The following is a 26,313-nucleotide window of genomic DNA, read 5'->3' on the forward strand; positions in this document are numbered from 1 at the left end:
TGACTTAACATTCAACTCCAGTCCCCACAATATCCGTGACCTTATTGTATACTCAGTACCGGTTGCTCTTAAAAATGCTGGGGATTTAAAAAAATACACCTTTCTCTTTGAAAACATGCTAGCCATAGTGGTATGTGCCTGTGCTTCAAGCTACTCAGAGGCTGAAGCAGGAGGATAGTATGTTTCACGCGACCTTCCATGCAAAGACTCAAAACAAGTTTACAGTGAATATTACAGTTTCTAAGAATATTAAAAACAATGATGATATATCTATGAGACAAATAGATGCCACTCTGATTTAACACATAAAGATATGACAGCATGTTCCCTCAGACACCAACATGGTGACAAGCTTCGCAGTGCCTGTCAGTATGTAGACAAGTCTCATCTTGAGTGAGGATTTGTATGTGTAGAGGAATGTTCATGTTTCTCCATGATGGCTTGAGCCCTGATCCCTCTCTAGTCACCCTGGAAAGTTCCTGCTTCTCTCTCTCTCTCTCTCTCTCTCTCTCTCTCTCTCTCTCTCTCTCTCTCTCTGTGTGTGTGTGTGTGTGTGTGTGTGTGTGTGTAGGGGGTGGGGGTGTCACCTACAATAGCTCCCTATTGTTTGAACAGCTTGGCTCCTGCTATTTTGTATGAGCTAAAGAGCCCTTTCTTTCCCTTCTTGCCCAGGGCAAGCACACTCTCCTTTGCTGCCCTTCAGAAACTTAGCAGTTCTGAGCCTCTTTGGCTTCTGCATTTGGCATCGGTCTCTCCTAAGGACCCCTCCCACTCCTAGTGGTCTGTGTTTGTTGGTCATTTGTTTCCCTTGTGCCCTTTTGATCCTGGTGAACCCTGGCATCATGGGTTTACATTCCTGTGCCCACTGTACTGTGCCCTCCTTAAAGAAACACCGGGGTTTCATCTATGTTCCCCACTCCCTGAGACAGTACTCACTGAGTAATGGATGTCTGGTAAGTATCTACTGAACGAGTGAATATATAAACAATATAGAAAATCGGGGAACAGTCTCTCGGGATAAGGCTAATCAAAGGGGAATGTATCGGTAGAATTAGTAGAACACAATAAACACTTTATTGATAAATATGCATCACACGAGCTCTTTAAAATAATCTTTCAAGGAAAACAAGAGAGTATATCTACTGAGGCAGACTGTCCCTTTTTTGGAGTTGAGGGAGTGTAGCTGGTCCTTTGCTTTCAGACTCGATTTGGGGAGTGTGTTTTGTATTTCAAACCAATACCTTCAGCTATGAGCACTTCAGCTGAAGAACTTAAATATCAACCGGGCAGTGTCCGGAGTTCAAAAGGGGACCCCTAAGCGTTTGGGGTTGCTCCTCCTTTTGGGTGTACAGCTCCTGGGTCTGATGCTGGGGCACCCAATGCTTCGGTTCTCAAGCTCCTTTCCACTAGCATTTAATGAACACCTAGCTTTCTTTTGCTCCTGTCTCTGATTCTGTTAAAGGGAAGAGGTAAAGTATGACCACAAGAAGCACTCTACTCATAGAAAGCGCATCTGAGTTTACATTTTACATCCCACTAAACTTTCTGTTCTGTTGTTTTCATTTGACAGAGATCCAGGGAAATGGCGCTTCCAAAAGCCCGCCGAGCCCAGCCTGCGAGCCCCAAGGTTTATTGGAGTCATATTTTAAACAAAACCTCAACAGACTTAGACTCAAAGGAAACCCGACTCTCAACTCAGGGCCATGCATTCAGAGCCAGAGCTCAAAGTAGCTGTTTGTGACCAGAGTCAAGGGTAGGATTTTTAAAACATGAGAGTAGATAAAAAGCCAAGCAGAGCTAAATCCCGCGGCCCGCGGATTCCTATTCATTATCTCCAGTAGCATATGGGACTATTCTCTTACTTGTCCTCGCCCTTTCTTCCGCACAAGCAAAAGCAACCAAGCCTGTCCCGCTTCATAGCTACTCTTTGTGCCTGAGCGGTGCCTCTGCCGCCACCTCCGCCACCACTTCCTCCTCCTCCTCCCGCCTGCAGCTGGTTCCAGCCCATTCTGGGAGGGAACCGGCTCCCTTTGCGCTGTGAAGCGGGTGCTGCGATTGGGCGACGGTCCCTGAGTCTCCAGCTCCGCGTCGGTTTCAAGGCTCCTCCCTCTCGGTGAAAGACAGACTGCGGGGCGCCTAGAAACCGGTTGGAGGGCGCGCGAGGGAGAGGAGAGGCTGCGAGTTGAGGGATTGACACAAATGGTCAGGAGGCGGCCGAGGAGGAGGAGGCGGAGGCGCAGGGGGGATCCGAGGCGGCGGCGAGGCTGCCGAGAGTTGCCCGCTCCTCTCCCCGGCTGTGGCCACTAGCGCGGTGCCGCGAGCCGGGAAGGAGGGACGCGACCCCGGGGTGCCGGAACCATTCGCGTTCTCCCTGCCTCCCGCGCTTCATGAACCGCAAGTTTCTGCGGCGGCGGCGGCGGCTGCGGGACTCAACGCAGGATCTGGGCGAGCGGGCGGAGCGCGACCGCAGCCCGACGGAGGGCACGGGAGGGGACCAGATCTCCCCGAACACTGTGGGAGCCGCCACCCGCCGCGCCGCTGCCTGCCCCAGCCGACCGGCGTTGAGGAGGGAGCCCAAAAAGTATGGCTGAGGAGGCGGCGCCTAGCGAGTCCCCGGCCGCCGGCCGGCCGAGCTGGGAACTTTGTGCCCGGGCTCTTCGGGAGCAGCAGGAGGAGGTGGGGCGCGGGGACACGATCGGCCACCGCCGCCCCCGGCCTGACCCCCGGCGCTGGCCGAGCGGGCTGCTGCTGCTGTTGCTGCTTTGGCTGCTGGAGGCTCCGTTGCTATTGGGGGTCCGAGCGCAGGCGGCGGGTCAGGTACCCGGGCCGGGCCAGCAAGCCCCGCCGCCGCCCCAGCAGCAGCAGAGCGGGCAGCAGTACAACGGCGAACGGGGCATCTCCATCCCGGACCACGGCTACTGCCAGCCCATCTCCATCCCGCTGTGCACGGACATCGCATACAACCAGACCATCATGCCCAACCTGCTGGGCCACACGAATCAGGAGGACGCTGGCCTGGAGGTGCACCAGTTCTACCCGCTGGTGAAGGTGCAGTGCTCCGCCGAGCTCAAATTCTTCCTGTGCTCCATGTATGCTCCTGTGTGCACCGTACTGGAGCAGGCGCTGCCGCCCTGCCGCTCCCTGTGCGAGCGCGCGCGCCAGGGCTGCGAGGCGCTCATGAACAAGTTCGGCTTCCAGTGGCCAGACACGCTCAAGTGCGAGAAGTTCCCGGTCCACGGAGCTGGAGAGCTGTGCGTGGGCCAGAACACATCCGATAAAGGTACCCCGACTCCCTCCTTGCTGCCCGAGTTCTGGACCAGCAACCCACAACACGGAGGCGGTGTCTACCGCGGCGGCTACCCGGGGGGCGCGGGCCCGGTGGAACGGGGCAAATTCTCCTGCCCCCGCGCCCTCAGGGTGCCCTCCTACCTCAACTACCACTTTCTTGGGGAGAAGGACTGTGGCGCGCCCTGTGAACCCACCAAGGTGTACGGGCTCATGTACTTCGGGCCGGAGGAGCTGCGCTTCTCGCGCACCTGGATTGGCATCTGGTCCGTGCTGTGCTGCGCCTCCACGCTCTTCACGGTGCTCACGTACCTGGTGGACATGCGGCGCTTCAGCTACCCCGAACGGCCCATCATTTTCCTGTCCGGCTGTTACACAGCGGTGGCCGTGGCCTACATCGCTGGTTTTCTGCTGGAGGACCGGGTGGTGTGTAACGACAAGTTTGCAGAGGACGGGGCGCGCACAGTGGCGCAGGGCACTAAGAAGGAGGGCTGCACTATCCTCTTCATGATGCTGTATTTCTTCAGCATGGCCAGCTCCATCTGGTGGGTGATCCTGTCCCTCACCTGGTTCCTGGCCGCCGGCATGAAGTGGGGTCACGAAGCCATCGAGGCCAATTCACAGTATTTTCATCTAGCCGCTTGGGCTGTGCCAGCCATCAAAACTATAACCATCCTGGCATTGGGTCAGGTGGACGGCGATGTACTGAGTGGAGTGTGTTTTGTAGGGCTTAACAACGTGGACGCACTGCGTGGCTTTGTGCTGGCGCCGCTCTTCGTATACCTATTCATCGGCACCTCTTTTCTGCTGGCTGGTTTCGTGTCACTCTTCCGCATCCGCACCATCATGAAGCATGACGGCACCAAGACCGAGAAGCTGGAGAAGCTCATGGTGCGCATCGGAGTCTTCTCAGTGCTCTACACCGTGCCGGCCACCATCGTCATCGCCTGCTACTTCTATGAGCAGGCCTTCCGGGACCAGTGGGAGCGCAGCTGGGTGGCCCAAAGCTGCAAGAGTTATGCCATCCCCTGCCCTCACCTCCAGGGGGGTGGAGGCGTCCCACCACACCCACCCATGAGCCCGGACTTTACAGTCTTCATGATCAAATATCTCATGACGCTAATCGTGGGCATCACATCGGGCTTCTGGATCTGGTCTGGCAAGACACTGAACTCCTGGAGGAAGTTCTACACCAGGCTTACCAACAGCAAACAGGGGGAGACTACAGTCTGAGACCCGAACTCTACTTTCCCCGGGTCTTGGCCAGATCCCAGCCATCAGCCTGAAAACTGGCACCAAGGAATGCCTGCCAAGCCTGGCTTCTCCAGGCTTCCACGCTAGACACTCAACTTTTGCAGGCTTTCAACAAACAGCCACAGCTCCTACAATAGCTTCTGTCCCCGGGGTAAAGGAAAGAAAGGGCCCAACTGCCAGAGGGGTGTGTGTGTGGACCGTCTCTCTAGCCCTAGCTCTGCTACCAGGACTGTACGCTTTTATGATTGTAAATAGCCCTGTGTAAGATTTTTGTAAGTATATTTGTATTTAAAGACTACCGAACACGCGATTTTCTTTTCTTTAAAAATGTTTAATTATTTAGGGTGGCTTAAGTGTTTGAAACTTTTCTCACTTTTTCTGAAGACTGCAGAGGAGGTGAATGAAAAGAGCACACTTGCTGAGTGCTGTGCCCTGTGCCCTCATCCAGTCCTGGGATCATGGGCCTGGTTATCACACTGCGGGCTGTGGCAGGGGCTGCCTCTCCAGGGTCATTTCCCTTTGCTTCCTTTAGCTTCTCTCTCCCCTCCTTGCGTGAAAACTTTTAAGGTGCAGAACTCCACAAAGTTCCCCATTCTGAGGTAGGCCCTGCCCATTCCAGTTCCTCCCAGGTTGCAGTTTCAGAGGCAGTGTGGAGGTGGAGAGTATAGAGGTCTCTCCCTGTTTTTTTTTTTTTTTTTTTTTTTTTTTCCATAGAGTTCATAGAGGCACACGGGTGGCTACTGCCCTTTGACCCAGCCTCCCTCAACACTGGTGTCCCTCAGACAGATATTCCCCTCTTCCACCTAAATTGGTCAGAGAGTAAGTGCGGTAACCAATGCTTAACTTTGGAAAGTCTGACTCTTTTATGGGTGAGCTCATTTTACTGTTTAGATTCTATAACATCCTATGGGTTTGGCCATCGTTATGAAAAGATGTGGCTAGTGAGATTGTGGAAAAGCAGCAAGCTTTGTGTGGGTTGGGAGGAACTGTAGAGGGAGATTATAAAATGTTAGTTCTAATTGCATTTTGATGGCTGGCAAACTGCCCCCCTTCCCCAGGCTACCTGCTTTTAGATTTTACTAAATCTAAAATTCTAAGATGTGGAGACTTTGAGGTCTCATGGAAAGCCTGGTGAAGGAGTTGATCTTTGCCTCCCTTAACAGGATAACAGAGCATACACAGAATATGAAAACTGAAGGAGATCTCAGTGGGATGGACTTCCTCAAAAAGAAATGCTGTTTTCCGGTTTTAATCAAATTGTAATTAGACTTGTATCAACTTTACAACCTAGAAGTTGTATACTATGAATGCATTATGATTACTCAGCAACACGTTCTGAGGGAGGAACCATCCACACCCCCAGAAATAGCCTGATATACTTCAGAAAGCAGAGGAGGTAGACTAATTGATGGGTGAGAGAAACAAATACAACCTGGGCATGCATGCTAAATCGGAAGAGTGTCCATTCCTAATGCATCCTATTGTGCGTGCTCCCGCTTAGATTTACAGCAGTGTGTCAAGTGTAAATCTCCCAAAGCCATTTAGAAACATTCACTTTAGTTCTCTATGAAACGGAGAAAAGCAATCCTCCTGATTGTAGTGTTTAAACTTTAAGAGTTTATCAAAAATGCCGGCATGTAGGATCTAAATTTATCTATGTCTGTCATTTCCTAAAATGACATTGGTTTTTGAATTTGGTATGCATTTATTCTGTCCATTTATCACAAAACCATTTATATTTATAGAGGAATAGAAGTTTATATATATATATATAAATAAAATGCCATATTTTTAATTTCGCAAATAAAAAATGAAAGTTTTGTATGAAATTACATTGTTTTGTGCCTCAAAATAATAGATCAATCTGAACAGTCTTCTCAGTTTATAATACCTCACAATGTCAGAACCTAAAGAATGGGACAGAAAGTCTAGTCCAAAGAAGACCCAGTCTGCCTTCCTTTCCAGTGGTGTCTGTGAAGTCCCACGCAAAGTCTGCTTTCTTGACAGCAGAGAACAGAAGGCTTCAATGTTGTTTTGAATAATAATGGTAATATAATATAAACATATTATTATTAAAGACTAGCTCTTATTTTTAACATTGAAGCTTTTGTTTTTTTCTTTCAAGGGATACATTTAATGACTTTTATTATATGGAGGTTTATCGTTCAGTCATTGCCTTTGTGATGCTCTATGAGGTATTGTCTTATCTTCGCATCACCTTGCACATTCGAAAAATCATAAACAGGCAATCTGTAAGTGGCCACTGACTCAGTACGCATCTTAAGACAGCAGGAGACTGTGGAAGCCTTTTTGTTGTTGTTGTTTTGTTTTGTTTACTTCGTAAGATTGCATTTTCATATTGTTCAAAGAGCCTTTCCCTGAGGAATTTCCCAGTTGACCTACTCTTCATCAGAATTTATATGTATGTGTGTACATGTACATGTACACATGCATGTGACTATATGTATGTGTGTGTGTGTACATGAAATTTTAAAATAGAAAAACACAATTTACATTTCATAATATGGGAATAGTTTGAGCAAGGAACATTGCTGCAAAAATTCAAATATCTGGAGATTAAAAACACCTTTATTATATTTTTCCATTACTTTTTAAAAGAGAAGGACAAAGGGCTAAAAAAAAAAGATCATCAATACAGTAGAGTGACTGTCACAGTTGTCAGGAAATTGTTATAAGTCTTAATTCATTTTAAGACATATAAAATTAATTTAATGGAAAACATACCATTTTAAGTAGCAAGAAGCAATATTTTCATTTTTTTGTTACATTAATAGAAAAGGTGGTATTTGAAAAGCTTTTATATAGATAAACACATGAAAAACAGTAATTCTTTAGCCAAATTAGAACATGTCTCATTAGGTAATTAAGTAACTTCTGGGAAAATATTCAAGATAATTCATTCATTTTTATCCCAAATAAATGTCAAAGCCAGTGTTACTGTGGGTGTCCTTAAAATGCTGCAGGTGTGAATTTGACACAAACATTCAAACAGTATTTTAAGTCAGGCTTTGTTTTCATAAAGCAATTTATTTTAAGGTATGTGTGATACATAAAATCAGGGATGTTTTTGTTTGCCTTTGCCTCATTCACTATTGAATGGCAAAATAGAACTTACCTGGGAAGCCATAAAGCCACCTATGATATGATCCCATTAGGATGCTGTTTCCATGACAAGCCCTATTTTCAAATGGTTTGATTTGCCTGGATATATTTTTAGCCAGCTTTCTATTGGAGTCAATGCCCCCCCCCCCACAGTATACTTGATTTAGCTTTTACTGTACATGTGATTGTGACGTGAAATCCTTCTGATGCTCCTAATTCTTTTTTCTCCTAAATTTTATTTAGGTGAAAGGAATTTATTTAGGAGACAAAGAATTGTATTTTTCAGCTCAGAGGCAGACAGTGCCAGGAGTATGCAAAAGAAGCAGAAAGGATATTTTAGCTGATCTGCAGTGGCCTCTTGTTAGCCTGAGTTCAGAGTCCTGGTCCTTTTGTCTTCACTGTGAGCACTGAAGTCTTCTGCCACACATCCATGATTGTTAAAGACCCAGCCTTTAACTCAGAAAAGAGACCACGAGGGTGGCATGCCATTGAGTACCCTTGATATACTTCAGGTGGTAATTTTGTTTTTTTAAAACTGGGATCTAAGAAATTAAAAACAAAGCAGTCAATGCATATGTCTACATGTGGACACTAGTAATACTGCATTGAAATACTTTCAAAACAGACTAGTCTCAGAGTCTTGTAGGACTGACCTGCAAGACATGAGCTGTATGGGAATTTGACACTTCAGTAACTAAAAAGAAATTGTACTGCTATCTACATTCAAAATCCTTATGTTGAGGCCTTTACATTTGCAATAATGTCTTAGAAAGGACTTGCTGAGCAAGTGTCAGTAACCTCTAAAAAGGGGAAAACACTATTTGAGCTTCCTCATGGCTCAAAATTCCTTTAAAATTTAAGATTGAGGGGACTGAGCATTTCTATGCATATGTAGCTCACATTTTTTTTTTTTTTAACAGACATGTCAAGCTGTAGTAATTGTTGTGACAATAATTAAGCAGTTTGTTTAGAACCTAGCAATTATAGCATATATACTCTCTACACCAATTTTCCTTGAGTTCTATCATGTAGTAAAGTGTCCTTATGCCATTGTGTGGTCAAGTTTCTTTGTAATAATTTTGTCTATTGATCAATATACATATGGGACTTTAATAGCAGATTAAAATGAAGGATTTCTCACAGAAATCTTTCATTGATATATTCAGTAAATTCAAGTATAATCTGTACATAAGATGCTTTATGCATCATAATTAGTATCAGATTCTAAAGTCCCTTGAAAAAAATAAGGTGCCACTTCTGATAGAAATGAATTCCTTTAATGTATTCGTATTGTAGAGGTACAGTTGAAGGATAGAACTCAATGAGTATTGAGTTTTCTTCAGTTAACTTTGGAATACTAATTTGAAAGGAATATGGGGTATTCAAATGACATTTATTTGCATATTACACACCATTTTTCAAAGGTGAAATTGACACTTGAGAACAATTTTTAAGTTTTAATATTTACAATAGGCATATTTCATATAACGATCCCAAAAAATTTCATCTTCAATGTAGACTTTGAAAACATTTTCATAGCAATGTAGTGGTTAACATCAGAAGGGCTGCTGGTGCTGCTTTGAGGCACTTCTTTGCTTCTTTGTTGCCTGGATTTCTTTTCTTTCCTTTAAAAAAAAAAAAAAACAAGTATCCCTCTAATTTGTAGATATCGCCATGTTTCAGATCTCAGTATTGTTTGAATTAAATTTGAAGGGGAATAACTGCAGCATTCCCTATGGACAAAGGGTGGCCTTTATTTCCTTTCAAGGTGGCAGTGTGTCCTTGCTTACAAGCAGTGCTCTGAGACACACTGTGCTCTTGTCCTTGGAAATACTTGTCTTCGCAACAGCATTACCCAGATGCCATTCAGTCTGGCTGATACCCTTTCCACATGCCATGTTCTACTTGAGTGTTAGGAGTCTGCTTTTCTTTAGAAACAGATTTAATTTAGGGCATGGTGGTACAAACCTAGAGCCCCAGCACTTGGAAGGTAGAATTAGGAGTATTATAAATCCCAAATCACTCTGAGTTATATGGTGAGATCCCCATCTAAATAAATAATTAAATGGTAGATTCAGAGACTACTCTTGATGTGATATTTCCAACTCTTGACAAATATTTTTAAATGTTAATTTTAATAAATACCCTGTCAAAAAGTTATAATAGGGTAACCAACCATCCAGATTTCTTCAGGACAGAGAAGGTGCAGTAGTAAAATGAAAAAAATTCTAAACGAATGGGTAGTTGGAATCTGTGTTGTGGATTAAACTGCACTCCCATAAAATAAAGATGTATATGCTGGGCAAATATAAGCAAAATAAAAAGACAACATATAACAAAAATATATTTTTGCATTTTTTTTTAAAGCTCATGGTGCTGGTCACAGCATTCAAAGTGTACCACTATGGAAAGCCAGTGAGCTAAGAACTTTGTAACATGTCAATCAACAGAAGCTGGGGGGAATGTTGAGCAATGATGGAATAAAGCACAATAAGCACACTGTACAATGAAGAGATGGTGCATGGATGTCTAACCATCCACTGAACCTTGTTCTCGCTATTCATAAAGTACAGTTAAACATCTGGTTTTAGAAAAGAATCTCATATGTATTCCTTTGGAATGTTTTTTAAATTGGCATTAATATTTATCAGAGTGTGTGGGGAAATACTAAGATTTTGCATTTATTTATTTATTTCTTTATTAGAAAAGCATTCCATTGGAGTAAGATTACACATTCCAATGGAAATCACTCTATATGGTTACATATTTACTTCTACACCAGTTTACCTGTCAGACTCCTTTTCCCCCAAGAGATAAGTAAGGTTAGTACTCCTATTTCTCCCAATCTCAAAACCATTTTTGCAGGGAGGAAAAAGATGTCAGCTAGGTATCGTGATTCCACTGTGTTTACTGACAGTTGCAGAACAATGCACGCCCATGCCATTTAGGATCTTGGCATTGCCACATGATGCTGTTCAATTACAATCAGTCCACCCCAACCACTAGTTTTTATTTCAATGTCATCCTTCATGTAAATCCATATAAAATGTCACTGACTTTGTTGAAATCACACTACTATCACTATCTAATATAACTCAATGTAAATGAAGTTAAAAACATGCAAGATGATGCAATTATTCCAGAACACATTGGGCTCAATAGATGATGCCAGTAGATACTGGACAGAATCTGGATACATATTTGATCATCATGATTGTGGGAAGGGAAGTGGTAAAGCATATAGCATCTGGACACCAGAGATGCTAATGAACAGAAGCCCTCCAAACCACAAGATCTAGTTTAAAGTTTCAAAGTAGCTCCAGAGGAATAATTAAGATTGTGAAATATATATTTTAAAATAGTGAAATATTTTAAATTTATTTTAAAGCTTTCAGGAAATCATGAATGATGTTGGTTGTCGAAGCACAGTCCTCTTACTCTTGATATGTAAAATTAGTTTTACGTTGATTAAAAGCTAGATGATATTGCATGCTGGTCAATGTCTTTCAAGCTGCCTTAATAAAGCACTGCCAACTTGGTGCTGGAAACCATACACTTTTATTTTCATACTCCTGAAGGCTGAGGACACCAACATTGAGATACCAGAGATCAGATTCCTGGTGAAGCTTAGTCCCATAGCTCTCCTACCCATAGCAGTTAGGTAGAAGTTCCCCTCCCATAATTTCAAATACATCTAATTGCCTATCAACAAACTTTATCTTCACATAAAACCTTGTTGCAGATGAGGTCTTCCATAAGTAAATATAGGAAAACAACAACAAAAAAGAAAAACAGAACCATTCAGTCCATCACAGTCAATAAAGTGAAACTACTTTATTATTTAAATCTAGGAGGAATATATAATATCACAATTTCAGGAAAAAATTCTTAACATTAAGAGTAAATGTAAAAAAGTTCTATTGTGCTTATATTCTCCATTTCCTTTTTCCTTCATTCATTTAGCTGTATTGTGGGAAGTGTGCCAATCAAGAAGCCAGAAAATCTGGCTTCTAGCCTTGATCCACTATATTAAGAGTCCTTTAGTTGATCTGAATCATACAGTCTAAATTTTAAAACGTGATGATAATAAAGAAATAACAGATATGCACACTGTCTTAGTTAGGATTTCTAGTGCTGTGATGAAACACCATGACAACAGCAACTCTTATAAAGGAAAAACATTTAATTGGGGTGGGTCACATTTTTAGAGGTTTGGTCCATTATCGTCTTGGTGGGACATGGTGGCATGCAGGCAGACATGGTGCTAGAGAAGGAGCTGCGGGTCCTACAACTTGACCTGCAGGCAACAGGAAGTGGTCTGTATCACTGGGAGTGGCTTGAACATATATGAGACCTCAAAGCCCACTCCCACAGTGACATACTTCTTCCCACCAGGCCATGCCTGCTCCAACAAAGCCATACTTCCTAATAGTGCCACTCCCTTTGAGGGGCATTTTCTTTCCAACTACCACACACTATTTCACAAAGAGTAAAGTGTGAGTGTGAAGTAGTGTCATTTGTGTTCACATAAATGGGATTAAAGAATGTAATCAGTCTGAAGACTTCTCAGCTACAGCTATTGGCTCTCCTTTAAGGAGAAATGCTACAGTCACTGAAGGTTGCCTTCAAGTTTTTCTGTGGTTTTTGTAGTTTTCTGGCTTCTGAATTACCAACACTCTTGGCTCTTGGCTTCTGTAACTACCCAGGCAAGTTTCCATTTTGGAATCTTTCAGCTGAAGGTGAAGGTGAACTGGTCTGGTGTCTTTTTTTTTTTTTTTTTTTTTTTTTTTTTTTTTTTTGGTGCTAAACACTACTTAGAAGGGAAGAAGTCTTTGTCTGAGAAGGCTGATGTGACAAGATCCTGGTCCTGGTTCTAGAAGGGTTTTGGAGCTAGAGAGAGTAGGTCAAAATATTTTGTATGTCCACATGTGGCAAATCCACAGGCAAATAATCTGGGATGAATATTGCCTAAGACTGGTGGTTGTCCATATGTTATTGGGTGATTTTGGGTAGATATAAGAAGCAGCTTATAGGTGATTGTGTCCTAAAGACAGGCAGCTGTGATCATTTGTGATCTAGGAGGATGAGAAGCAGCATTGTAAAAACAAGTATCAACAATGCTTTCCTTGGTCCTGATGGGAGTGGAATGGAAACATCCCTGAAACAGGGTCATAACCCTCAATTGGAAATATGACTTTCTTTCCTCCTCTTCCTCCTCCTTTAAATCAATTCAATTTTAAGATAAAGAGGAATTATAGAGTGGAATTGAATGTCATCTTGGAAAGAAAGTTGGATTTGTAAGACCTGGATTGCATCCCAACCAGCTCTTAACCTCAGATCCATTTATCTAAAATGTTAATAAGAGCAATTTTTTTTCTAATTCACATAGCTATTGAGGAGATTACAAAATAAAGTATAAAATGGTACTTTGAGTACTAGAATTATTACAATCTTAGAATTCTTCTCCAGCCTGCCTTCTTCTTTCCTCTCCTCTTACCTTATTCTGCTATTCTTTTCCCCCAATAACTTTACTCTTTTTATCTCCTTTCTTTCCAACTTCCATTTTCTTCTCCCTCCCTCCTTCTATAGCCCACTTAATGTTATCACTGCTGGAAATTGAAAAGGCATGATGTAACTTGACGCCATTTATTTTCCCCAATCCTGTTTTTTGTAAGCTAAGCATGTTTTCTAAGACTATGTCACACAAAGATTAAGTTAATGGGCAATCTCAAAGTTAAATGACACACATAATGCACCATATCAATCAACTAAAGAAACTGCTCTTACACAGGCATTTCTGCATATTTATGCATGCTTTAGGATACACTATTTCAATACAATTTCTCTATGACTGCTGACAATTCTGACCTAATTGGTAGGTTGCCCACTTGAGTAATATAATGACAGCTCTTTGAGGCCACGATAAGTCACAATCAGGATAAGAACTGCAATTTCTTCTTAGAAACATGGCTCTCTACTCCATTGATAACCAGCTGAACAATTTCAAGGGCTCTCTGCTTGTCCTTGTTGACTATATTGCCAAATGGAACTATTTATTTCACTTATATTGACTTTATTGTTGTTTTCTTTTTCCTATAGAAAAAAGCAGCTAAATGTTGGGATATCTGAACTCACCTCCAAGGTCTAGTGTATTAGTTCCCTATCATTGCTGTATGAAATCACTCTAAACTTGAAATGCCTAAATTGGTCTTGTTATACCTCTATACATTAGAAGACTGGCACTGGTCCCCTTGGGCTAAGATCAAGGTGGTGCATTATACCAATTCTTCTTTGAGAATTCATTTCATTTTCCAGTTTCTGGTACCCACTCCAATGGCTCATAGCAATACTCAACTCTCTGGATTCATTTTTCTATGTGTCCCAGAAATATGTGTCCCAGATGGTGATACACTGATGTCAACTGTCTTCTTTTGTGGTGACCCTACTGTCCCGGTGTTGATGTAGATGTTATATGTAACTGTATGATGTTCTTCAAAACATATCTGTCAGGTGATTGTGGCTTTGCCCTTTGATTCAGGGCTGAATGTGAAAGATAATTGACATGTTTCATTGCATCTCTTATTAGCCTAGAATGTACTTCCAGATTGACTCCATATTTTAAATCTGTGTGAAGTTAGCATCCTGTTTATGGAGGAAAGTGGTCCTCCTATTTAAACATTTTGTCAACAAAGAATTCTAGTCACCTGGGTTGCATTTTATACAAATTCAGATAATGAGTTTGCCTGCCCTAGTTTAAAATGTTACATTGACATTTTTGGAGAAGAAAATTTTCTAGCATTACAAACCCATCCTTAAAATAGCCTCTAAAATGTAACTTTTGACCTATACTAGAAATCAACTTAAAGCTTTTTTTTTTTTTTTTTTCTATCTAGACTGCTGTGGCCAGCAACATATTTTCCACACACATTTAAATCAGTCTAAAAACAAACAAACAAAAAACCCCTCCAAAAACAGCACCTATTTAAGAAGAAGCTTCTTCAATGTTCTTACCCATCCCCAGACACACATTCTTTTCAAAGGTGAATTTGAAAGGATTACTGCGCTGTAACAAACATTCTATTAATGAGAACAAAATTTCTGTTAGTACTGCTAGCATTTCTCTTTGTTGCTTCCTGCATCCCTGAAGTAGAGATAATCCAGGGACAGGCTAAAGATTATAGGAATGGAGTGATGCCTCTGAAAAGAAGATGAGTTTTGATGATACACTGATTAATTAGGGACAACTTGAATGAGTATAAGAGGTATAGGGAATGCTTGGAGACCTTAGAGAAGACAGGCTGTAATGGATCTCCATCCAATGTTATGAAAATAAAGTCAGATGACCCTCAAAATAAGTAGTTTTTACCAGAGATGTGAATGGGTCATCAGGAATTCTTAATATTGGGTGTGTATAAAACACACACAAAGGATTTGTTAGATAAGAGAATTTCTGAACTCAATTTTCAGAAATTCTGATTGTGTTGCCTAGTGAAGAGGATTGTGTTTTGAGTTATTTTGAAAAACAGGAATAAAACAAACATCAAGAAAACACCTTGCTTCACTTGCAAATCAGGACACATTATAGTCAGAACTATAAGGACTCCTGTTCCAAACCCTCAGGATGGGGAGGATTGTCTGTGCCATCTTTGCCTCTTCTCTCTAAAGGGTTAACTCAGCAATGGCCAGGATCTGGCCTGGTAAACCCCTCTCCATATTCTGTATAGTTTCCCTGGGATCCATTCTTTTGACTTCATTTTTTAAGAGTGCTGTTTAATTCTTGCTTGAACGAAAAGACCTTCAGAATAGAACCAGTCTAGCCCATCACCAAAGAGAAGTAGAAAGGGTGCAGAATGCCCCCTGGCTCAGAAGGAATTTCAGCTCTGGGCAGGATGAGACTGCTCAGGAGAGATCCAGAGGGCTCCAGGCTTCCCTAGAGGTGGGGCTGCCTTGGGCAGAACAGAGCTTGAATACTTCCTGGAAGCTCAGTTTCCCACACTTTCAGAGCATTTGTTTTGTTTAGGTTCTATAAACAGCAGTCTTCTTAGAAGGACTTTCTTTTCCTGGGGGAATTCACTAATCAAGGTACTAGTCTATTTATTTACATAAACACATCTTTATGAAAGAACTATTCATTCATTATCTAAGAAATGTTAAGGAAGGAAGCGCTGGGGTGATGGCTCCATGAGCCTGAACTTTCAGAGTGCATGTAAAGCTATGGGGAGCTGAGGCTGAGGCATGTCTGTAATGATCCCAGTGCTTCTGTGGTGAAATGGAAGAGGGAGTGGAACAATCCACAGGGGTAGGAGAGCTGGGGAGTGTGGTGTAGGCAGCAGTAAAGGAATAGAGAACCTTCCTCCAGCAAGGAGAAAGATGAGGACTGACATCTGAGGTTGGATGTCAGCACTGTGGCATGTGTACACCTGTGCACATGAACAGACATACACACACAAACACACACCCAATAAGTTTAAACGTGTATTTGTTTATTTGTTCATATACTACTCTACTAACTAAGGGATCCATATGGCTTATCAAAATGGATGATGAGACATAAACATGAAAAATATAAGAGGATGGGGTGAGTAAGAAATACACATAAAGTAGTTTAGAGGGTTGAATTTTTGTTGTTGAATTTCCTAGGACACAAAGTGACCCAATAAAAAATGCACAATGTATATAAGATTGAAAACAATTAGAGGGTAGGTCTTTATTATTTTCATGGTCCCAAATCTTAAAGCATTTCTTCACATTACTAACAATGCCAAATAACAGAAGAGCTAAAAGTGGCCCTACCCCCTAACTTCTGTCTCTTATTACTGTCCATTCTTCAGAATTTCCTATTTAACATCAGTACAATAGTTTGGAGCACACACAAAGCTCTGGTTATCTCAAAGCTGAACATTCACTCTTCCTATGATGAATATCCAATGACTCTCCATCTCCAGGAGACTTGAGGCTAAGCCTGCCAGCCTCAACTGGCTCTTTACCCCCAGCTCCTCTCAGTCCCTGATACAATCCTGGCAGAACAGCTTCAGTATTCACTTGCTTTGCAAAGCCTTGTCTACCTCTTTTATCTCTTTCCCTCTTACTACTAAGAACAGGAGAGCTCCATCCTTCAAGGTCGAACTCAGGTGGCATCATTTTGTAGTCTCTTAATACTCCCAGCAGAATCAAATTTTCCTTTCTCTGTTACAGCTCCTTGTGGGATTTATCATAGTGATTTGTTTGTGTCTGTCCTCCCCAGTGAACTGAACTGATTTCACACAAGGGTATTTGTTTTTCATATCATTAGTGCCCAGCACAAAGCTGATGCCCCAAAGCAAAGACTAATGTCCTGATCTAACTCATGACTTTGTGCCATCCTTCTTTAAAAGTGAACCCCAGAATGGAAAAACATTTGCCACATCCCAAATGCCCGCCTGCTCTGGAAATCATATTTTATGGACGGCATCTCACTCTGCACAGTTCTCCTTCACAGATGTGTTCACTCCAACACCCGAGAAAGCTTAAATAAACACTGTGATTTCCTTTTATCAAGCGGCTGCCAGGTCAATCTTTTCCCTGCTCCCACTTTTTCATTTCAAATGCAAACCTTCTTACATATCCCAGAAATGATAACTTCACCTCTGCAAACTAAAGTGATAAATTTCATCTGCAATTCTGTCCTCTGTCACAGCAGCTCTGTCTTCCAGCTTTATACCAACTGTCTTAGGGAGGATAGAATGAAATGTGTTTGTTTGCCCTTTCAGTGTTCCTCTCTCTAGTGCTAAAGAAATAACCAGTGCACATAATCATGGAGGGTGGTATTTATTTATTTATTTTTGTTCTTCTAAATCAAGATTCCAAAATGCCATATTCCTTCTTTCAAACATGATTAAATCTTCCAAAGGTGCTTAAAGATTCTATTTAGATAGCCTTATAAAAAAATATGGCATTATTTATGTTTTATCTGCCTGATGTCCCCACACTCATGAAGCTACTGTGTCCTTGATATTCGCCCCTGGATGTTCTATCCCCAGCTGTCATAGACCACTTAGACACTGTGTGATCATGTCTGTAATTGTCTTTCCCTTTCCTCATCCTTCAGTTTCTATGTTACTTATGTCTTAATAGTTCAGTACATTGTCGAGTTGAAGGTATACTCATCTTAGAACAATCACCTAGTGTCTACAGATACTATATTAATTGTATAATTAACATTGGTTTAATAACCAAAAAAGAGAAACTCTTGAGGCCTCAGAGGAGCAAAGAACACTATTGGTTCCAAGGAAAGGCAAAAGTCTCAAAGCAAATTATTCTCGGATAGGATCATTTCCACTGTACTAAAAACTAATTAAACAAAGGCTGACAGAATTTTTTTTTAATCTCTCAAGATTCAGAGTGCTGCATAATAATCTGTCACAAAACAGTATATGAATCAATTCATCCTCAATTGTTATCATTGCTGTTGTCCTGCTACATGGGTTGTGATGCTGAATCAGTTGGGGGCATTGGAGACACTCTTCATACTGTTTCTTTCCTGAAGCACTAAAAGGGTTTTATTAGAAGCCACTCAAACCAGAAGGGGGTCCCACAGTAGGAAGCCTAAGGGGAGCATTGCAGAGATAATCTGCTATAATTTGGTTTTTTAAAGTTCTACTGTGCAAGGTATTCCCACGGTATAAATATTCCTAATTAGCAGAGACTTTTGGTGCCCTCATACAAAATGCTGCCATGAAATTTAAGGCTCCTTAAAATTATCTTAACTGTCCCATTTGGCAAGCTAAGCCAGGGTATTAAGAGCTGTGGAGTTGTTGTCTGCAGGAATGTGGGCAGATTTAGGAGCCTCTGCCAATCCCTGAGAGCCTTTTCATTGCCTGACACCATAATCTCATATTTATCAGGATGGAAAAGCCAATGCTTGGGCTTATTAGCAAGGGGAACTTCTGGACTACAAAGGCATAAAATAGAAAGAACTGGAAAAGTATCAAAACTGAGGTTTTCTGCCTAACAAACTCACATGGAACAGCCCTAAAGAAAATTAAGGTTTCTAGAACTTGAAGAGTCTTCCTTCCTATTGGTTCCCTCCCTGTCAGTTAGACAGTAGGTATCATAAAAATGTATTTCTATTTCCTAACTCAGTTCCACATCTTGATGTCTGTGTTTCTGTTCAATCAAAAGTTAATAACAAGAAGATATATGATGAATCCTGAGCAGACCAGTTAAAGATTCCTATGACACAATGTTGATTCTGGGCGTCAACAAGGCTCTGTTCTCTAGAAATTGACAGTTGGAAAGAAATACCATTTGACAAGGAAAAGTTTCTTTCTTCTTCTCTTCTATCAACATAAAAATACATTTTAAAACCAGATGAATTAAGAATACTGAACATGAATCACACTAACAAAACACCACAGAGACTGGGAAGCTGTGGATAAGGTTAGAGGAAGAAGGAGCCAAAGGTGGAAAGATCGAAGATCAAGTATGGAAACCAATTTTAACATAACTGTATAAAAGACAACTGCATGGGATGCAGAAGACCTCGTGACAGCTCAAATGCCTAGGAATGTAGAGCACCACCATGGTTCTGTTTTAATGAGGACCAACATATCTGCCAGAAAACAGCCCTCTAAGGAGAATAGAAGAATAGACCCCACCCTCCTCCCAGCTTGGTGGAAGATCTGCATTCCCTTTCAGATGCAGGGTGCATGTGCATAGGTATCCTTGATCCATCCCCACAAAGTGCTCTGAAGCCCACTAAAGGCAGCCTGAGAATGCATCCTAGATGTGCTACTTTCAAGCCTGTCTGTGGACTATACTAGAAGCATGCTCTGTTGCAGCACTGACAATATACACTTGCTGCTCTGGAGAAGGCATCCTGATTTTGTGAAACTGAAAGTCATGTCTCATTGGCAGCTGTGACAATACTGTCACATTTGGTTCCCTAGAGCTACCTATCATGTCATGGTCTCATCAGTGTTCTGGGTGGACTCTTTTGGAGATAAATGGAGGTAGCTGGATGCAAATGCAAGCAGGCAGCTTGCTGAAGTGCTGATGTTGGGGAATATTTTTTCCAGTAGAGTACCCAATGAGAAAGCGATGTTACTCTCAAAGACAAGTTACTCCTTTTCCAGAAAGGAAGGTAAACTTTTGTCTTTGGTGAATCTTAATTTACCTAGAAACTTCCACTGCAAAGTGCACTTGTTTTATCATGAGTGTTGCCTGTGGCCCCTTGGGTTTTAAAGGTTCAGCTTCGAATCACTTCTCTTGTCCATTGAGTGGGTACAGAGAGAAGATGAATTCTTCATGCATTGTCCTAGTACTGTTTGTTGAGCCTCTGTGAGACACCAGACTCAGCTTTTAATGTACACCAAGGAATAAGCACAGTAGAAGAGATGGCACCTAAAGGCAGATAGGCATCATCCCAATGACTATAGCTTTGATGGTCACCTAGCAAAAGTGGTTACAGTCTTCCTGTACCCTAGCTGTCTAAGCTCTGAGAGGATGGAGATTCAGCTTGTGTGTCTATTCTCAGAGCCTAGAAAAGGGCAGGTCATTTTCTTGTTGCAGTGCAGAATATCTAACAAAAAGGAAATTTTAAAATACATTTTCAATTAAAATATAATTATATTACTTTCCCCATTTTCTTTCCTTCTTACAGTCTCTGCCTGGTACTTCTTGTTCAACATTTCCCTATATATCCCCCACTCTCAGATTGATAGTCTCCTTTCCTTTGATTATTATTGTTACCCCTACATCATACCTACAACCATATGTCTATGGGTGTACAGATATATACATATAGTCTGCTGAGTCTGTTTTTGTTTCTTGTGTGTATGTGGCTTCTGCACTGATCACTTTATATTGGATATCCATCTTGGAAGAGGCTAATTCTCCCCCTCTCAACAGTCATTGGTGGCCTACAGTTCTTTGTTTAGGGGTTAGGACTCAGTAAAATTGCTCCCTTCCACATTCAAATGTCTGTGGATATTGCCATTGTCCTGGTATTGTTTATGCTGTCATTTCTTGGACAGAATTTTATTACAGAACTCTGATATTCTGGCTCTTAAAAATATTTCTGACCCCCTCTTCCAAGTTGTTCCCAGAACCATAGAATGTGTCTACTGGGACTGGGCTCCCCCACGACCTGTTGTTTAAATGAAGATGAGAAAGAAATGGGAGGAAAGATATGTTGTATCTCAATGTTTAATAATGGGGAATTCCTGGTGGCAGAGCCATGTAATGGTTTGTTCATTGGAGAGAGGCAGAGGAACAGCAAGGTTAGCTATAGCTGTCTTGTAGCACTCTTGGGGCCTTAGGACCCATGTCTAAAGGCTCCACAACCCCTTAAAATGGCTCCAACAACAGCAAGAACTAAGTATTTATGCACAGAAGACTGCAAGGGATAATTCATGTTAGAATTAAAATGTCAGGCATAGAGCTATAGCTCAAAAATATTTATTTAATCTCAGAAAATTAGGGATAAACCCACCTCAAAACCTACCACTGTTGGGCATATACCCAAAGGAGGCACATTCACATCACAAGGACATTTGCTCAACTATGTTCATAGCAACATTATTTGTAATAGTCAGATCTTGGAAACAACCTAAATGCCCACTGAAGAGTGGATAAAGGAAATGTGGCATATTTACACAATGGAGTACTACTCATTGGTAAGAAACAATGGCACTCTAAAATTCACAGGCAAATGGACAGAACTAGGAAAAAAAAAAACATCCTGAATGAGGTAACCCAAAACCAGAAAGGCAATATAGTATGTACTCACTCTACTCACTCATAAATGGATACCAGATATAAAACTAAAGATAACCAGCCTACAATCCATAACCCTAAAGAAGCTAAAATGCTGCTCTAGAAACAGATGGATGCAGATGCAGAAATACACAACCTAACCAATGGGCCAAGCTTCTGGAGTATAATTGAAATGAGGGAAGAGCTATAATATGAACAAAGGAGTCAAGACCATGATAGGGAAACCCAAAGAAATAGCTGACCTGAGCTAGTGAGAGATCACTGACTCAGGTCTGATAAATGGGGAACCTGCATAAAACTGAACTAGATTCCCTTAATATATGTGACAATAGTGTGAGTGGGACAATATATGAGTCCACTGGCAGTGAGTCCAAGATCTAACACTAAGGCACAAACTGATTTAATGGAACTCATTTCTATGGAGAGATGCCTTGCTCAGCCTAGACACAGGGTATGGGGAGTGGAGAGGTACCTTGGTCCTGGCTTAATGAGATGATGGGGCGGACTTTGTAGACTTCCTAGGGGAGGCCTTACACTCTCTGAGAAGCAGATGGGAGGAGGGGGGTAGAAGGGGGAGAGGAGAAAGGGGGAACAAGGATTGGAATATAAAAAGATAAATTAATTAAACAATTTAAAAAATTGTTTAATAAGGCAAATTCCCTTAGAACAATATAAAGAAAGGTCTAATAGAGGCTAAGAGGTGACTTATCAGTTAATAGAACCTGTTTGGATCACAGTACCCATGTAGGGTGGCTCTCCATTGCCCCTCTCTGCCTTTCTGACATGTCATTCAATGTCATAGAGTTGTTGTTAGTGAGGATTGCATAAAACAAGAAAGCCTTCAGGATGGACTCTGATACCTAGTGAATGGTTAACAGTTGTCAGTTGCCATCAGTTTTAAAACCTTTGTGAAAATGAGTTTTGAACAGTGGTTGATGCTTAATCCCCACTTGGACAACCTGCCAAGAATGCTGCAATCCTTGGTTTGTGCTCCCAGTCTTGAACTTGATCACAGAGTGAGGTGGGAACAGAGGAAAGTAGCCATAGTATACCCAAAGTTAATGCCAATTGCCCTTCCTGTAGGAGCTTGCTTACATCTGAACTCTAGTTGGTTGTTTTGGGAGCAATAGATAGTATCTCCAGGTTTCTGGTCATTCAGTGGTAAAGCAGGTGCTTTATTGATGAAGGAACAGGAAAAGTGTGAAAGAATATGTCATGGGGAAGGTAAGTTGTCACACAGGGGCAAGGTTATCAAGCATAGGGCAGTGACTAGCTGAACTTACCAAGAAGCACTGTGGTATGGAGCCTAAGGTAGCTAAGGAGCAGGGTGTGAGCATAATGTGACCAAAGGGCCTGTCACCCAGGAGAAAATTGTGTTAGAAACATGAGAAGCTTAATACTGTTGTCAGAAGATATTTTTAATGGAATCACCCTGTTCTTTTCCTAATGAAATCCTTACCAATTTAAGATAACCAGTATCTGATAATCTTTGGTTAGGTTTATCAGTATCTATGAATTGGGCTTAGATTGAACTATAATTTATACATGTTGTACATTGGCAACAAACTTATACTTCAAATTTGCAAAGTGCATTCTATGTTATGTGGCAAAGCAGATCATTTAAAATATATAACTGTATGTAAATATAGCATAATATATATACAATACATAAATATTATATATAACCTGCTTTGTTACTGTATGTAATTTATATCTGTACGATCTATTTAGGCACAATAATTTTGCAAGGTATATAGGGCATATAGTATTAATTACATTTAATATACAAAGAAAATAAGGTAAAAATCATTAAGCTGTTGAAATTAATGAAGAAATGCCTGGAGAAGCTGGGTATGGTGGCAAGGTAGTAAAAACCTACAATCCCAGCCCCTTGGAAAATGAGGCAGGAGGATATCTGTGAGTTCAAGGCCAGCCTGTATACACAGTGAGTTTCAAGCCAATCTGGACTACAGAGTAAGACCCTGTCACAAACAAACAAAAAAAAATGTTTCTGCGAGTAATGCAATGACATTTTGTTGACTGTCAGAGCAGTGATGCAAAGTCTGGCTTTCTTATTTCAGATTCAAAAGAACTCTTGATTTTCAAACTTAGCTGCCTTCTTATAGAACCCAGGACCACAAACTAATTGGAAATGTCTACCATTTCCTTCTCTATTAAATATAGTAACTCGAGCAAAACTAGCTTTATCTATAATCTAACAGTTCTAGAGGTTACACTACATAAATCTGTTGAGATATGAGAAAAAAGTATTTGTAGTTTCCATTTTGCATTTTATGAGTACTTAAATGAAGATAAAGATCACTGCAGAGTACCTTAATACTTATGAACGTGCATAGCAATAAATACATATATAATCTATGACAATATTCTTTTACAAATATTGCGCTCCATTTTTCTGATTGTTTATTTTAAACACAGGGCTATAGGCTCAAAACCACCTAAAGATCATTGTTCCTAAGTAGCAACTACTTTCTCTCAGATACCATTTGCAGCTAAGTAAGCATCTTTTGTTTCACCGTATGTTACTGCAAGAGGATGGCAGCAGGCTGCTGTTCCCCAGAATAACAGAAGCTTTGAGCAGGAAGGGCCTATGGGGATCAGTTCTCTCAACCCTCATTTGACAGGGGAAGAAACTGAGGCTTATAGGGGTTAAGGGATTTACCCAAGCTGACAAGCTAAGGTTGAGCTCAACAATATGGGAAACGGATGGAAAATCCAGTTAATGCTTAGCCAGCCAAGGTAATGTGTCATGGGACTGGCTTGCAGAAATTAAATCCGTTAATAATCCCCAAACCTTATTTTAGCCAGAAGTTTTAAATGCCTTACCTATCAAACCTTTTGCTCAAGATGACAATATAATGTCTGTGTCTCTCTGGGCACCCAAGAACGTCTGCATTGAGCAAAAACATCACGTATGGGACATCCTGAGTGTCTGATAACAATAGAAATGGGAGTGATACACATAGCCCTTAACAGTATATATTAATTGGTCCAAGCAAGCAGATTTACATGAATATACATTCTATACCCTTGCTTATGAAAATGGAAGAAACTTACAGTATTTTCTGATGGGCAAAAGATTACTTAAAATTCATTTATTTGTTTACTAAATTATGCATGTGTGGATATATGTCATGTGCATGTGGATGCCTGCAAAGAGCAGAAGAGAACATTGAATTCCCTCCCACAGTAGTTCCAGGTGCTGGTGAGCCACCTGAGGTGGGTGCTGGCAGCCAAGCTGTGGTATCCAGGGAAAACAGAAAGCACCCAGCAGCTGAGCATCTCTCCAGCCCATCTGAAATCTGGAATAGCACAGCTTTGCTCCAGAAGCAACATTTATTTCCAAATGTAAGCAGACCAGCACTGGGCCATTTGTCATATACTAAATTCTACTAAATATTCAAATTTCTTCCTGGACTCACTCTCATCTTCCACTTGATTTAGCCAAGTGTTCAATATTTAGAGGTATTTACTAAAATTTATGCAGTTAGGACTAAGTACTCTCATATTAATTTTCCATATTCAAAAATTAAATCTCATTAAAATGAACTTTAGAGTTATTTTGCCCATCCAAAAGTGAAGAGGAGCAAATAAAGTCCATCAAACTATCATCACCAACTAAACCCTTACTGGGAAATTCATGGAAATGTAAGTTGACTTAAGAAGAACTGACTTTTTTATGCTGAATCATCTGCCCTGTCAATTAGGATATCTTTCTGTTTGATCAGACATTTATGCTCCCTTAACAAATGAGGTGGTTCTTTTGTTTGTTTGTTTTGTCATTCTGTTGTTTTCTGATTGCACATTATATTTAAAGCAACTTTGACTATTTATTTTCCTATCACATAATCAGTTCTTAGTGGAGTTTCTTGCTTATAGCCAACTTATCAGTTGACTCAATGTCTCTCATTTGTGAATGGTGACAAAGTCAGTTCTGTCCAATTTTATCTCCTTATGTTATTTGTTTACATAACTCTCAAATAGACTTTTAGGTTGGTTATTGATTAGTTCTCAATTATAGATTGTTTAGGGTTTCTCGACATCCTAGAAACACTACAGTAAGCACGTCTTCAAAAATCTAGCACAGAAACATGAGCTTACTTCCTAAGTCTTTCAGTAACCAATTTAGAGCTGAAATTCAAGTGCACTGAGACGGATTGTCTCATTGCTTACTCTACCTGCGAGTCATCCCGACACCCTTCTCTTAGTCATCCCGACACCCTTCTCTTACAGTTCATATCCCAAGACCCGTCATTTCTAGCACCTGAACTCATATGGATTCTTCAGTGTCTGTCCCTCCTGTCAAGTCTTTCTCTTCTCTCCCTTGCACCATGCTAATGACAACAAACTGATCTTATACCTTCTATCCCATCTCTCTTGCACCCCGGAGCATTTGATAACTAGAACCCCATCTATCTATCTATCTCCGCAGCAGCTTCTTCGCTTTCCTCACTCCCTTATTGAACTCTGCTCTAGAGAGCTCTTTTCAGTGCTCTGGCAACTTACAGGTTTGTCACATCTGTACTGTTTTTAAATGTGCCCCACAACGGCAGGGATTGTTTTCCTTCCTTACCAAAACTCCTCAGATCCATGAGCCTGCAAAATTCATTATTTTTTTGTTTTCAAGAACCAACTCAAGGATCACCTTCTTGGTGAAACAGATCCTAGTGAGCCTTCATCCCCACCCATATCTACCAAATGATGGCTGCCCGCTGGAGTACGGCACTATTCTGGAGGGTAATTTATGTTTATTTGCTGAGGTTCTAATATTAGTGGAATAGAGACCGAGCAGAATCTGCACAGCCTGGCATTCTCGCACTTTTGGTCATTCTCGCACTTTTGGTGAACAGGATTTGCTTAATGTGACTTGAAGGT

The 26,313-nt window shown here is 41.3% G+C and overlaps 1 protein-coding gene across 1 annotated transcript; it reads left to right on the top strand.

Annotated features, from left to right (window-relative positions):
- The first annotated feature begins 2,468 nt into the window (after positions 1 to 2,468).
- Fzd1 (frizzled class receptor 1) lies at positions 2,469 to 4,838 on the top strand. Its single transcript, XM_051174607.1, has one exon. The coding sequence runs from the start codon at positions 2,584 to 2,586 to the stop codon at positions 4,516 to 4,518; it is 1,935 nt and encodes a 644-aa protein (XP_051030564.1). The 5' UTR covers positions 2,469 to 2,583; the 3' UTR covers positions 4,519 to 4,838.
- The last annotated feature ends 21,475 nt before the right edge of the window (positions 4,839 to 26,313 follow it).

Source organism: Phodopus roborovskii, unplaced genomic scaffold, assembly GCF_943737965.1.
Source record: "Phodopus roborovskii unplaced genomic scaffold, PHOROB, whole genome shotgun sequence".
Classification (NCBI taxonomy): Eukaryota; Metazoa; Chordata; class Mammalia; order Rodentia; family Cricetidae; genus Phodopus; species Phodopus roborovskii.